Genomic DNA, 16,523 nt, shown 5'->3' on the forward strand with positions numbered 1-16,523 from the left:
TAAAATATATACTTATATTTGGATTAAAGTTTCAAAAAGGGATAATATTTATATACCAAATATAAATACTAAAAATTTTACAATAGCATTTACAATTTCAAGTGAATTCATTAAACTAGAAGCTATAACATCTCTTGTTAATTCCATTTCAAAACCACTTGAATTGCTTGATTCACCGTCATCATCACCATCATCATCGTCGTCATCATCACCACTTTCTCGACCATGCGCATTTTCTGAATCAATAATATTCTCATATGCCCAGTTAATATCTTCGCATTCCATAAAATTTGCATCATTTCGACCGACATGTTTTTGGATAAAATTGTGTATCGTCATTGTAGCAACAACGATCATCTTTTGCTTTTCAAAACTATAACTTGGCATATCCCTTAAAATGACCCATTTTTTTTCAAAACACCAAAAGTTCGTTCAATTACACTACGTAATGATGAATGTGAATGATTGAATATCTCTTCTTTACCAGATACCGGTCTACCTCTACGAAATTCAGGTAAATGATATCGTTGACTTCTATATGGTCCAAGATAACCTTTCATTTGAGGATATCCAGAATCAACAAGATAAAATTTTTCTACATGTCATAATATAACAAACAATTAATTCAAGAATTTTTTTTATAAAAATTATCAATTAAAGAACTTATACTTTATTTTTTTTTAAAATCACATATAAATAAAATATCTAACCATTTGGTGGGTGCGGAAATTTATATTTTGGATCTCGAATTGCATCAAGAAATATTCTAGTGTCATGTGCCGATCCTTCCCATCCAGCCATGACAAAGGTGAAACACATATTAAAATCACATACTGCCATAACATTTTGAGTAGGGATACATTTTCTTCCAATATAGGGAATTTGTTCATTTGGTGGAAGAATAATGGCAATATGAGTACTATCAATTGCACCTATGCAATCCTGAACAAATAATCATATTAGTCTCGTGCATATTTTTAGTCGACCAAAAATATTAAAAATATAATAAGATAAAATTAAATTTTAACCTTAAAATGCGGCATATATCTAAAATCATTATGTATTTGTTCGGGTATTGAGCTAAAAAAAGGATCTTCGGGTGCAATTAGATCAGTGGCCATCCTTGAAACTTTCTCAAGCACAATTGCAAAGTATCGACTTATTGTTGATCCAGACCTTTAAAATCTTTCTCGACATTGGGAAACTTTTGCACCGATGCCCAAGATGTATAAAAAAATTCCCAACATTTCACTAGAAGATATGTTTTTTGAAGTTTGCAAGTTGTATCTTGTCTCCAAAACTCTCAACAAACTTGTGAATTCCATTTTAGACATCCTAAAATTAATCATACAACGTAATTTGTGACTGTCAAGGATCTCTCGAATCCATGTCTCACCTGACTGTTTTGAATTCATGCATGGTTGCTTCAATATATACTTCTCGTAATATAATTGCACGGAAGAAGATGCAACAACAAATAATCGGTTAAAACATTCCATGCGTTGTGAAATCTCTTTCTCTTCCCTTTCATCATCACTTTCATCACCGCTGTAATTCTCAACTATACTCATCACCTGTGAAAAAATTTGAACATCCAAAATCATATATAAACAACTATTGATAAAACTAATTTAGTATAAATAAGTAGAACATAAATTCAATATCCAAAGACCAAACATAAACAACTATTAATAAAAGTAGATTACACATAAATAAGTAGTACATAAATTCAATATCCAAAAACCAAACAAAAACAGCCATTGATAAAACTAGATTACACATAAATAAGTAGAACATAAATTCAATATCCAAAAACCAAACATAAATAACTATTGATAAAACTAGTTTAGCATTTTTGTTTAGTCACATAATAGATATCTCTGAACCCTAGAAGATCAGAAAATTTTCAACTATCCTCCATTTCCGTCTTAAGCCACAAAGCTCTAATCTTGGGATTAATTGATAAAAACATAAATCGCTTGTCCTTATTGAGCAATAATCTAAGTGCGAAAAAGTATAGCGAACTAACTTCTAGAAATTCTTCCGACATGCTGTTGAGCATTTTGACTGCTTGTAGAATACCATATGGATCAATAACAGGAGTCAAACTAGATGTGGCTTGACTCATATTGTCAGCTGCATTGCATAATTTTTCTATTTGACTGGACAATCTTGTAGCCCCTCCAATTTGTTTTTAGGATTTCTTTCTTCCAGTTTTAAAATGTGAACTTGATATCTCAGGGTTTTTTCTTTTTTGACCGTTTCCATCAATTTGAACATCATCTGAAATGTGAACATCATTTCTCACATTTTCTTCTTCATTCTCTTCAGGTATTTCATTGTTAACATCTTAAAAAAAATCACTACGGAGTGTACTAGAAGAAGGTGCTCATGCTTTATCACCTGTTGCAACTATCCCCATGTACATTTGGTCTAACTTCCATTCGAATCCAGGATCAATGCCCGATGTTCTAATTTTTGAGCTTCAGGCACAACCTACATATCAAATGATAGTTTAATAACAGTAATTATCAATAAACTCATAAATAAGAAAAAAAACAAAAATATTCAGAATTATTAATGTACCTTTAGCCTACTCTCCCACCAATCATCCAATGCATCAACGTTTCTTTTTATAGGATTCCACCCTAGACCAGTATCTTTGCCTTTAAGTCTCTTCCAAGCTTTCCATTCTTTTTTTAGGGCATCCTACCTATTTTTAAGTTGTCTTTGTGAAAAAGCCTTGCCCGTTTATTTCTCAAAGTTGGTCATTATTTTCAACCATCCATCTTTTGTGAAATGAGTACAGGCCTATTGCCTTTCAATATCTCTTTAATACAAATATCACAAAATATTTCTGTCAATCTCTTATCCCACATTGCTTTCACTTTTTCACCACTAACTTCAATCGCCGACGTACTCATCTATTGTGTATAAGAACAGATTTGTTTCAGCCAGTAAAGCAATCAAGAAATTCAAATGTCACAAAAGTATATTTTTTTTACATGTGTATCAAAATCAAGATAGGATCTTAAGATTTTTTTTCTCAATCAAAATCAACTTTCCAAGACCGGAATAATAACCAAGAAAGAGAACACAACTAATAATAGCATCAAACACAATTAAACCATGCAGCTTCAATGACAAAACAAGCATACTAATAAAACATAGAGATGTTGTTTAACGCTAAAACATATACAAGCTAATACTAGGGTAATCACGCACATAGGATGATTGGATAACTAAGGAAAACTGTAAAAATGTTGGAAAGCATACGTAGACCTTATGTTAAATGATTGGCACTTATGAATCATTTGATATAAATAATAGTTCTACTTTCGAGCATTGGACCAACCTAGTAGAAAGTGCTGAGGAGCGAGGATGCTTATTTAAGGTGGTGTTCTTTTTACTAAATCATTGAAAATTCGTACTGTCTATATACATGATGTAATGTGTTAACCAAATGTTATATACGAAACGATTTTTTCTTTTTTGAAATGAAATTTTGTGGTAAGGGGATTGGAACTCTTGGATTTCTCTGCTATTTGGCTTCACTCTTTCTGCTTAGGTTTTTTAATCATTATTATTTTACCACATTATCTTTGTTTTTTATATGATATTTTAACACATCAATTTTTTATAAACTTTTAAGCACTATATTTTTATTCTAAATTTTATACTCTGTACTATCATATAATATGTTTAATTAAATTAGTGCCATGAGTCTACAAAAAAATTATTCATAAAAATTTTATCGTTTTATTAATATTTCAATTGTTGATTATTTTTATAATTATGATTTTAATTATACTTTTTCACCTATAATATGCGTGTAATAAAATTTAGTATAATTTCATTATAATAAAAATTATACTAAATAAATTTGTTATAAAATCGATTTTAATGTTTTATTTTTATTCTTTATGATAGCTTTTCATTTATACATTATTTATCAAATTAATTTTCTATAATAATTTTTTCCTTAAATTTTAATGAAATTGGTTTTATTCAATGAATAAAAAATAATCTTTAATAAATGAAATTATATTTTATAAATTTTATTAAAAATACGATCTAAATCTCACTAATTAATATTATTAATATATTTAAAATTTTAAATATGATTTAAATCTTTTATTAAAATTTTTACTAACAAATAAATTGTTATAGAGTCAATTAATGGACAACTTTAATTGATGAATGTTGAATTCTCCTAAATCTTAGCAAATGTGGAATTCGAAACCTTTGCAAAATTACCCTATATAGATTGTATCGACTTTAGACACTCTCATAGAATTTGGATTTTTGCTTGAGTAAAACAATTGTAAGAGGTTTTCTTTTTATATATAATCTTAAAAAATAAATTATTAATCAAACATGTTGATTGCAGTAAGCTAAACAATTGCTTTCCAAGCCAAGCTAAGCCAACACCAAACAGAATCATCCAAAATCTAAGCCAACCTGACACAGATTAACCAAACAAAAATGGTTGATCACTCAAATATCTACCACACAAATGCAAGCCAGTATTAGACCATCACAGATTATTTTATGAGCAGTAAAAACTCATCTAGCTAATGGCAGCAGGTTACACTGTGTATATTATTTTCACAAGAAAAAATAAATTAAACTACAAAGACAGCATAAATGTTTCTCTTTTAAGCATAATCCTTGCATAACAATGAAAACAAGGGTGAAAGTTCTCTCAAAGATGAAAAGGATAGAACCTCGAATATGAAGAAAAACAGCAGTTGCAGAATGTTGAGAAGCTCGAATATGAAGAAAAACAGGATGCCGACGTTACTGAGCTGAAAAACATGTGAAAAAATTAAACTGTATTTCATAATTATTTCATAAAATCAAAGAGAATAAGATGAGAAGGAAAAGATACAACTCACCGACAGTGGAGAAGAGGAACAAACTAGAGAAGAAAAGTAAAGTTTAGACAAGAAAAAGGGAAAAAAATCTTCTAACGTCTAGAAAAAGCAGCAAGGTTAAAATAGTAAAATACCAGCCAAGAAGCACTTTTGGCTGAGAAAAGCCAAAAATTTCTCCTTTTTCATCTGTGCAAAAGTGCTTAATTTAAGTTAAAAAAATTCAACATTGCTGTTTGTTCTCTATTGCTTTTAAAGAAAAAGCACTTTTTTGAGCAAAAGCCCATCAGAAAAGGAATGAAGAACGGGGCCTAATGTCATTTAGGTTATGTAATGCACCTCAGATATTTTAAAGATAGATGGATTCTATATTTAATAAATATAAAAAAATTTGTGTAGTTTATATAGATGATATTTTAATATTTTCAGATGCACTAGAAAAACTAGAAAACATTTAAATATTATTTCTCAAGAATTCATAAAATATGAAATTATTTTGAGTCCTAAGAAAATAGATTAGAAAAAACAGAAATAGAATTTTTAGGATTAAATTTATCAGCAGATGGTCTTAAACTACAAGATCATATTATAGTAAAAATAAAAGAATTTCCTGAAAATATTGAAGATAAAAAACAACTTCAACAATTTTTAGGAGTAGTCAATTATGGCAAAAATTTCTTTCCTAACTTATCTCAAAAAATAGATAAGCTATATGAAAAGTTAAAAAAGGATAAACCTTTTAACTGGTCTAAAAAAGATTCAGAAATTATAAAAAAATCTAAAATCAGAAATAAATTATACTCCAAGGGTTTATTTACCTAAACAATGTGATAAATTAATTTTAGAAACAGATGCATCACAAAATTATTGGGGATGTATTTTAAAAGCTAAAACAACAAATAATGAAGAATTAGTATGTGGATATAGTTCAAGAAAATTTAAACCAAATGAAATTAATTATGTTATATATGAAAAAGAATTATTAGCAATAAAGAAAGGAATAAAAACTTTTCTTATATATTTAGCCCCTAAAAAAATTATCATAAAAACTGATAATCAGGCAGTTAAACAATTCTTAACTAACAAAAGTTTGAAAACAATACCTAGAAGAATTAGATGGTATAATGAATAAAGTACTTTTAATTTTGAAGTTATATATGTAAAAGGCACTGATAATATTATTGCTGACTATCTTTGCAGGCCTTATGGATAGAGGTAAAAAACCTCTAGAACAAGTTGGAGAATGGACTATAGTCCTTAAAAAATCCAACAAAGGGAAATCAATAACTCCTAATCAAGGATTTATTAAGACATCTTCACAGCCATCATTCTATTCTAACCAAGGATATTATATTCCCTATCCAATGGTAAGACCACCAATTGGATCCCAATTATTTTCTACACCAAGTATGGTAAGTCAATACCCTTGGTCCTAAGATCCAAATTCAGCATTTCAAGCCAGTTATGCTGAAATGATCAAAGGAGCAGAAAATTTGTTGAAACAACAACAAATTCCAGAAATAAAAATTTTTATAATTCAGGATTACCAAGTAAAATTTATAATTTTATAAATGAAATATAGAAAATCCATATTTTAGAACAAAGAGCAAATTTTAAAAGAGCTCTTACAAAGTTTTCACAATTCTTAGTTGAAAAAACAACTAAAGAAAATGAAGCTCATGAATTATTATTAAAATCTATTTTATATAGAGATTGGGAAGAGCTTGATATAGAATATAAGGATATTAAGGAGATAAACAATTTTCTTAATATATTTCAATATTTTATTCATAAAGGAACAAATAGTCCTATTATAAATAAAGTATTTAGAATATATTTATATAATAAAGTCAGAAAAATTTTACCAATAGAAATTTTTGCAAAAATAAATAGAATTATTTGCAATCAGCAAAATCAATTTCAAAATATTTTTTCTGAATACTTTTTACAAGCATATGTTTTTATGAATGAATTAGGAGAAGAAACTCCTACTATAAAGTTTAGACTTAATCACGAACCATTTGATATAAGCAGTATTGAATGGGGTTTTCTTAAAGAAATAGCTGTTCAAAATTTTTCTTTTAATTTATTAAAGATTTTCCTGTAATTATTAGATCTATATTATCAAAAATAGTAAATCAAGATGATTTCTATTATTATTTCTATATTCAAATGAGTAGCCTTATTGGTATTGCTGAAAAAGAAAGATTTTATCAGCCATATCAAATTTGGATTATTCAAAAAATGATTGGAAGTCCTAAGTTATCAGCTGTCAAAGAAGACAAAGAATACTTGATCAAAAACATTGACAAGTGTTATAATAATTTTAAGTGCTACTACTGCTGACTGTTTGACTTAGGGTTATTTTCTTGAGGTTTTTAAGAAGAAGTTTATGGGCAAGCAATACATGAAAGCTCATAAACATGAGTTCTTAGACTTAGTCCAATGTAATTTGTTTGTGGCTGATTATGAGTCAGAGTTTGTGCGGCTTAGTCAGTATGATCCTGAGACGGTTTTTTCTGATAGGGACTATTGTTGAGGTTCCGTTTTGGGCTTAATCATGATATCCGAGTTTCCTTGGTAGCTCAGAACGCAAAATTGTTTGATGAGTTGGTTGAGAGTTCCGATGGCTCATCTGGTTGATCGCATAAGAGAATGCATGATAATTAGAGTTTTGGTGGAGGCACGAGACGTGGGTTCCGACTGAGTCAGTCTAAGCAATAAAGTCATGTTGTAGTTAGTACTAGGGGTTCAACGGGTGGTTCTAGTTGGCTTCTTTGTACACATTGTAAGAGTAGGCATCCTGGTGAGTGCCGCAAGTTGACAGCTGGGTATTTTAAGTGTGGCTCTAAGGAACATATGTTGAGAGATTGTCCAAACAGGGTTGAGGTTTTACAAACTCAGTGTTTTGCACTTGCGTCGGCCCCTGTTAGAGGCTATGGTCGTGGTAGAGGTAATGGAAAACCAGTTGGGCAGCAAGTTGTTGCTTATATTGCTGTTACTCAGGTTGAGTTTAGAGGTTCAACTCGGGTTTATGCTATTAGGGAGCTGGATTATCAGGATTCGACTGATGTTATCGCATGTACTTTCATTTTGCAGTCTATTCCATTATTCTCTTTGGTTGATTTTGGTTCTACCCATTCATATATTTTGAGTGAATTGACATGTAAGTTAGAGATTCCTGTAGAGACTATTGGTTTGGGTATGACTGTTAATAGCTCTTTTGGTAATAGTGTTGTGGTGAATTGAGTGTATCTAATGTGTCCCATTATTATTCAAAGACATGTTTTCTTTGTGGGTCTTATGAAATTTCCTTTCTATGGTTTTGGTGTGATTCTTATTATAAACTGGTTAATCGAACATAAGGTTAAGGTAGATTTTGAGATGAAACGAATTTCTTTGAGGAATAGTGATGGTTTGAAAATTGTTATTGGTGAAAGACCGGGATTAATGTCAAATGTGGTTTCGGCTATCAAGGTTGAGAAGATGATGGGTAAAGGTTGTGAAGCTTACTTAGCTTATGTGATGGACTCAGTTAGCAAGGAGTTGAAAGTTTAGAATAATCTTACTGTTAAGAATTTTCCTAATGTGTTTCCTGAAGAGTTGTATGGTTTGCCACCGGAACGTGAAGTAGAGTTTGGTATTGAGCTCTATCTTGGTACTGCACCGGTGTCTATTGCGTCATATCGTATGGCACCAAAAGAACTCAAGGAGTTAAAGATTCAATTACAAGGGTTGCTTGATAAAGGGTTCATTCAACCGAGTATATCTTCCTAGGATGTATCGATTTTGTTTATAAAGAAGAAAGATGGTATGTTGCAGTTGTGTATCAACTATAGACTGTTGAATAAGTTGACCATTAAGAATAAGTATATTTTTCCTCTAATTGATGACTTTTTTGATAAGTTGACCATCAAGAATAAGATTTGGGTATTATCAGTTGAGGGTGAAGAAGTTTAACATCTTGAAAACTGCTTTTAAGACTCGGTATGAGTAGTTTTTGGTCATGTCATTTGGTTTAACTAATGCCCCTATTGCGTTCATGGATATGATGAACCATGTGTTCCATTCATATTTGGATCAATTTGTGGTTGTTTTCATAGACGACATTTTGGTGTATTCTCGTTCTGAAGATGACCGCAATGCACATTTGAGGATTGTTTTGCAGGTTTTGAGAGATAAGTAGCTGTATGCGAAGTTGAGTAAGTGCGAATTTTGGTTAAAAGAAGTGACGTTCTTAGGCCATGTTGTGCCAGCAGATGGAATCCATGTGGATCCAAAGAAAATTGAAGCGATCTTAGAGTGGAAACCATCTAGGAGTGTTATTGAAGCTGGGAGTTTCTTGGGTTTGGTCGGTTATTATTGTAGATTTGTTGAAGGGTTTTCCTTTATTGTTGCACCCTTAACGAAACTACTTCAAAAAAACATGGTGTTTGAGTGGACTGATGAAAGGTAGTAAAGTTTTGAACAACTTAAGGCAGTTTTGATTGAAGCACCTATTTTGAGTCAACTGGAGCTTGGAAAAGGTTTTGTGATTTACAGTGATGCTTCGTATTCGGGACTCGATTGTATGTTGATGCAAGAGGACAAAATTGTGGCTTATGCCTTGAGACAGTTAAAAACGCATGAGCATAACTATCTAACTCATGACTTGAAGTTAGCTGTTGTGGTATACTCTTCCTCTACCATATGCTATAATTTGATATTTGAGCTTATGATTCTTATTTTATTATTCTTTCACATTGCTGTGTAAGACCGGCATTCCAAGATTGGGTTTTATTGTTGTTGTATATACATATTCTTATGTTTGTTTTTACATTGCCGAAAGGCTTCTTTGTCAATAAAATCAAGTCAATTGCCAATTTAACATTGTTTTTATAAAGCCGACTGAATTGGTTGATTGAAACAATGATAAAGATGGAATAAGTCAACTTAAATACTACATCCCAATCATTATAAGCAAAATTAAGACAAATGAAACACAATTTACTGACATAATAAAAGCATTATTAACAAGAACAACTATATTTTAACCTAAATAATTTATTATCTAAGGAGGGTGAAAGTGAAATTACACCGCCTACCAATTCATACGATGGAGTTAAAAATGCGAATAGAGGCTAAAATATCAAAAAAATTGTCCCTTTTTTTTAAATTACGGAAATAGTTCTAAATTTTAAAATTTTACAAGAATAAATAGATTTAGGTAAATCAGTTTCAACTGGAAGTGTTTTTAGAGAAAACCTAGAAAAACATTTTTCAACATACTGATAAAAAAATACTTCTAGCTGAAAGTGCTGTTTGCCACAGCAACACTAAAAGTGGCAGCACCATTTTTTTTTTCGTGCCTCCTATTATTGTGGAAATAAAACTTACAAAACAAGCCTTTATATAGACTCAAAGTTTCATTTCCTTTATTTTCTTAAGCAAAATGTGATATGAGATATGTGTATATATGACTTGTGAAAAAAATAAAATAAAATAAAATAAAGAAAAATAAAATAACACACAAATTTTACGTGGAAACCCTTTCGGGGAAAAAACCACGGGTAGAGGAGAAGAAAATTCACTATGTCGAAAATTTGAATCAATACAAGAGGAATAGACTACGTCTATTTATAGGCTTGTAAAGCCATATTCTAGTAGGATTGAAACACCTTATCCTAATCAATATAAAATAGATGGAGTTTAATAAGGTTTAAAAAACCTTATTCTAAAATAAAATAAAAGAAGTCTAGTTCTATATGGATTTTACTTTTATTTTTTTTTCCATCGTATTTTATTTAAATAAGAATTTGGGTCACTTAATTCTAACATGACTCATGAATATGTTTAATTATAAAAATTAAATTTAAGATAATTGTTCAATTATAAAATTTAAGTTGTCAATATGTTAATTGAATTTTTCTTAAAATATATTCCTTAAAAATCACAATTTCATATAATGACAACTTAAATTCAAATATTGACAACTTAAATTTCTTAAAAATCACAATTGCTTAAGAAAAAATCAATTCACATATTGACAACTTAAATTTCATAATTTATGTCTTTAAAAAAAATCACAATTTATATTGAACAATCATCTTAAATTTAATTTTTATAATTAAACCTATTCATGAGTCTATATATATACATTGTCTATATATTACAATTTAAGGAAGCAATATCACATTGTCTAGGAACAAGTTGCAAACCTATTCATGAGTCTATATATATACATATCTCATATCCTACCTTACTTAAGGAAATAAGGGAAATGAGACTTTGAGTTTATATAAAAGCCTATTTTGTAGGTTTTATTTCTACATTAATATGTGGCAAAAAAAATAATATAGAGCATTGATGTGACAAAAATCGATCCATTTCCATAAATTTTTAAAAATTTGATCTATTTTCTTAATTTAAAAAAATAGTATTTTCTGAAATTCTAGTCCGGAATAGAATGTTATTTAAGGGCACCTTTAGATCACCAGTAAGCTCCAGTGTGATGAGATTTAAAAAGTAAAAAAATTTGAACTGAAATGCAGCTCCAAATGTGGTGTTTGGCAAGCACAACAGTTAGCATTTCTCACCTCACTGTAACCCAAAATATTGGCTGGAGTTAAAAGCTCTGGTGGGCTAATTTGGAAGTCCAAAAATAAGGGTAATTATTATTTTACCCCTCCAACTCTTCCTTTATTATTTATTTTATTTAATACACATTACATAAGTTTAATATGTCATTATTTAATATAATTTAATTTTCAATAAATTTATAATTTTTATTTATAAATTTAGTATAAATACAATTTAATTTATATTTTATTATTTGATTTAAATATAATTTGTAAAATATTTTGATATTTTATTATGAATATAATTTAAAAATATTTAAATTTTATTGTATATGATTTTAATATTTTAATTATCATTTTATAAAAAATATAATTTTAATTTATGTTTTATATTAAATAATATAACATAAATACATTGTTATTTCTAATCTAATGTCCTTAATAGTCATTTTATATTCTCACCTCACCGTTATAGCTGCGTTTAAATCCAAACACACACCACATCATTGTTTCTAATCTCACCGCTATAGTATCCAATCTCACTGCTATAGTAACTAATCTCACTGCCACCGCTATGTTTAAGCTGCCTTTGGATGAGCTTTTTTCACCAGTGAAGTACAGTTGGGGTACTCAACCTCACTAGTCTGCTGCTTGGTTCACCAGTCCAGTGCAGTGAAAAAGAAATTCAATCCCACTGCAACAGTGAAACGGGACTGAAGCAAAGAGCAGCAGTTAAAGGCAACTGGGAAAATACCCATACTTCTATTTATATCATTTTACCATTTTATCCTTTAAATTTTGGCCTAAGTTCTTCCCCAATCTTATTTGTTTTCAAATTTGGGAAGAAAACAACTAAATTCATTGACAGATAACTGCGAAAGCTCTTCAACTGTAATGTTACTATTTGCGAAAATAATATTTATCATTATTATAAAAGAATATTTAACTATAAAAAATTAAAAATTATTATCATTTTATCTAATAAATAATTTAAATTGATTATATAATTCATTAAAATATTTATAATAAAATATTAAAAGATACATTTTAATATTTTATTAAATGAATTTATAAATTCACATATTTTAATAATTTTATATAAGTAAAATAATTTAAAAACTTCTATTATATACCTTTTAATATTTTATTAAATGAATTTATAAATTCACATATTTTAATAATTTTATATAAGTAAAATAATTTAAAAACTTCTATTATATATCAATTCTAATATGATGTCCTTAATAGTCATTTTTCATTTTCACCTCACCGCTACAGCTGCGTTTGAATCCAAACACACACTCCATCGCTGTTTCTAATCTCACCGCTACAGTATCCAATCTCACCGCTACAATGACTAATCTCACCGCCACCGCTGTTTTTAACCTCACCGGAGGTAAACACACCGTCCATCCAAACTAAGCCTTAATCTCACCGGATGTAAACATACCACGCATCCAAGCTAAGCCTAAGGCCAATAATGTGGCTGGCCTTTTTGCTTGTAATTCCAATTTAAAAAGCTGTCGCTTTCTTAATTTCGAAAACTAAAAATTCAAATTATTTAAAAAAATTCATAATCAAATTAATTTTAGTAGTGATGGTGGTGGGGTTATTTATGTGCCAGCGTTAACATGAAAAGATATATTATTTCATTATTTTATTTTTTAATAACATTTAAATTTATAATTTATTTTATTTTATAAATTTGTTTAAATATTTTAAATTATTAACTAATTTATAAATTTAGCTATTCATTTAATTTGATTTCTTAGACTTATATGCAGAGGCGAATTTAGGAGATTAACAAGGGCCCCGACCCCCTAAAATAGAAAATTATTATTTAGGTTCTTTAAAATTTTTAAAATTTTAAATTAGTAAAGGTAGAATTACATTTTAGCCCTCCTAAAATTATAAAAATTTAATTTTTTTCTTTAAAAATTATAAAAATATAAACTATTAAAAATTAAAATTTTATTCTATCCCTCTAAAATTTTTCTGACTTAACCCTTACTTACTTATATATATATAAATGGAAAAAGTCTTAATTGATTAGTTGTTAATAGCCCAAAGAAAAAAAAGCAAATTTTGGCAACCCATGTTATAAGGAAGTGCAGCCCATCTTGGTGAATTCTACACTCACTAAAATCAGCTTCATATAAAGTTAATGAAATAAGCCGACTTGCAAGATCAGGCTAGTTTTTCGTTGCTTTTGAATAGTGTTAAGGAAATATATTTATGAAAAGTGTTTTTAAATAATTTAGTTTAATATTATTGGTAAAAAATATTTTTAAGAAATAAAATATCTATTTTAGATATAATATTGTGAAATAAAAATATAAATTTAAATAATGTTTAAATTCATTAATATTATAATAATTTAGTGAAAATATAAATAAATAATTTATTGTAACTCATTAGTAATATTTTTATATATAAAATATAAATTTTAAATTTTTTAAAGCAATTAATATTAATTATTTATAAAATTTAATTTAAATATATAAATTATATTTTAAATATTAAAATATAACCGTTACTAATTTAAATATAAAATATACAATTTACAAGCTCTTAAAATAATTTTGTGTCGACATTGTATTTTTATCCCATTTGGCATTTTAATATTTATTTGTCTTTTCGAATTTTCATGTATATATTTATTTCCTTTTTTTTAAATTCCATGTATATATTGATTTCATAAATATAATAAAAAGCTATTACAAAATCAAAATAACTAATTAATTAATTAATTGCAAATCCAAGTTCTAATAAAAAATTATATTAAATCCACATAAAATTTTGAATATTTTGTTATAATTTTTTGAAAAGAAATTTATTAAAATTTATGTTCTTTTATTCTTCTTATGAAGAATTATATTTTCTAAAAAAAATCGTTATATTCTAAATTTTTTTTAATACAAGATAGAATAATATTTACCATTTATAATTAATATTTTTATCATACTATTAACATAATTTATAAAATAAAAAAATAAATTAATATTTTTATAAATAAATAAATATACAAAATAATTCAAATATTGTTTCATTAATATTTTTAGTTAATAACAATTTCATAGAGTACTGGGGAAACTAGTACATTTTAGGAGATAGAAAATTAGTGTTTTACCCGATATAAATATATTATATTCTAAATAAGGGCTAGTAACGTTATTTAACTATATCCTTTTGCATTTGGATTTGTCTCTTTTTATTTAATTCATTATCTAAAGCTACTTTGCAATCCACTTTGACACAAGTCCATGAAAATTGAAGTTTTTTGAGTTTTAAGAGTTGATTTTCTTTCCTTAATCCATCTTTTTAATTTGCTTTGTAGGAATCCACTCAATTATTGTCTTCTTTGGATAGAAGATAATAATTCCATATTTACATCCTACTAAAATTTTACCTTTACTAAAATACTTCTAATTTGACCCCTCAAAAGTTGATAAATCCTAATATTGAAACAGCATTCCTAAAAATTAGCTATATACCACCTTTTATGCACAAAAAAGGAAAAGTTATCAAATTGAAAATGTCTTCAATGATCACCATTAGAGTTGTTCATGAGTCGGGTTCGCATCGGGTCACGTAAAAGATTTAGGCTTGGCCCGATTAGAAAATGGGCCTAAAATTTTGTCCAAGTCCACCCAGATAAAAAATGCCAAAACTCGAACATAGCTTGGCTTGCCCGTATTAAAAGTTTTTATATTATTTTTATATAAAAATAAATTTAAAAAATATAATACATCAAAATTCAAATACAATAAAAACATTAAAATAAATGTTTCCCAACAAATGAGAAAAAAAATATACTTGAATATCACTAAGATAAGTACTGCAAGTGTGCAACTTAACAAGCAAATACATCTAAAATAGTAGCAAAATTAATAATAAAATAAGAGTTATACAATATCCAAACAATAACAACAAAATTGTAATAATATAATAACAAAATGATAGCAAAATAATGACAGTAGTAATAAAAAAAGCAGCAAACTTTTTTGCAAATTTGGGTTAGGCCCAAGCCAAAAAAAAAGTTTATTCGAGGCCTAATCCATTTAGAAAACAGGTTTTATTTTTTTGTCCCATCCCATTTTTCAAATCTATACTTTTATCCAAACCCTCTCACTTTTCAGATGAACTTACCCGGCCCAGCTCATCAACAAGTTTAATCATCATAAAAAAGTTACTAAAAGATAAAAATTGTAAAAAAAAAAAAAGTTTTGAAATTGAGAATTTCCAAAAGTGTAGGTTTTGTTACAGGTTAAAAATGCAGTTTTGAAGATGAGGGTGATAATGGGCCTCATCCAAAAATGAATTCTTCAACTAAGAATTCAACTTAGTTTTCGTAATTGTTCCATTAGACAAATTCATGTTTTTTTTGGGTAGAAAAAAACATAGGTCAAGTTATAAGAAAATATATTAATTACTAATTGATTATTCAAAAATACTCAAATGAGTATCCTCTTTTAATAACGTCTTGATTTCATGCTGCAGCTCCTCAAGAACCATTTTAACTATTTTCTCAAAAAAAATATTAAAATAATTTCACTAATTTCTTTGGATTAGAAATTTGAAAAGGGAATGTTTTTTTATCTTAAAATTTTGGAGACTTTTAATATGTCATATTAAAATAATATTATTATTAGAAATAATAAGAAAAATATACAATATAGATCCCATTGGATTTATAAAAATCAAATACTATGAAAAAGATTGAAAAATATAATTTTGAAGTTACTTAACAATCAAGAAATCATAATGGGTAAAAAATTCCTTGAAATAATCAATTAAACCAGGTTATGAAAATTTAATCAAGTTGTCAAATTTTTAAATTGTATCAATTAAACTCTTTGACTAACATTTTCTATTTTTGACCGATACATTGTAGACATACTTGTTAACGGTGCTAGCGCGACGATCCACGCCAGTAATAGTTGCTAGACCTAGCAAAGCCACATTATTTACCATGTCAAGAAAATAGAAAAATTAAATCTTTTATTATTATAGATCTTTTATTGTGAAATGTGTTGAAAAAAAAACAGGTTTTGTAGCGTGTTTAGTTAAGCGCAATTAGAGATTTAGCGAT

At 28.0% G+C, this 16,523-nt stretch overlaps 1 protein-coding gene across 3 annotated transcripts; it reads right to left on the reverse strand.

Moving 5' to 3' along the window:
• Window positions 1–818: 818 nt before the first annotated feature.
• On the reverse strand, window positions 819–5,009 carry LOC107944881 (uncharacterized). Of its 3 annotated transcripts, XR_005926844.1 has the most exons (6): window positions 4,899–5,009; window positions 4,728–4,808; window positions 2,587–2,924; window positions 2,404–2,496; window positions 2,030–2,283; window positions 819–1,574 (listed from the first exon to the last, which is right to left on the reverse strand). XR_005926844.1 is itself a non-coding variant. In XM_041112638.1 (2 exons), exons 1-2 carry the CDS (start codon window positions 2,126–2,128, stop codon window positions 1,179–1,181), a joined length of 495 nt encoding a protein of 164 aa, XP_040968572.1. In that variant the 5' UTR covers window positions 2,129–2,406; the 3' UTR covers window positions 819–1,178. The 3 variants fall into 3 exon arrangements, 1 of the variants encoding a protein (XP_040968572.1); XR_005926848.1 differs by lacking the exon at window positions 2,030–2,283; XM_041112638.1 differs by lacking the exons at window positions 2,587–2,924; window positions 4,728–4,808; window positions 4,899–5,009 and having other exon boundaries at window positions 2,030–2,406.
• Between the last annotated feature and the right edge of the window lie 11,514 nt (window positions 5,010–16,523).

Source organism: Gossypium hirsutum, chromosome A01, assembly GCF_007990345.1.
Source record: "Gossypium hirsutum isolate 1008001.06 chromosome A01, Gossypium_hirsutum_v2.1, whole genome shotgun sequence".
NCBI classification, from domain to species: domain Eukaryota; kingdom Viridiplantae; phylum Streptophyta; class Magnoliopsida; order Malvales; family Malvaceae; genus Gossypium; species Gossypium hirsutum.

Bases quoted from the DNA above. Each gene is read 5' to 3' on its own strand.
- LOC107944881 (XM_041112638.1), bottom strand. From the start codon at position 2,128: ATGAGTCAAGCCACATCTAGTTTGACTCCTGTTATTGATCCATATGGT. The intron at 1,575-2,029 runs GTTAGTTCGCTA...ATTTTTTCACAG, and splicing joins TGTCGGAAGAATTTCTAGAA to GTGATGAGTATAGTTGAGAA.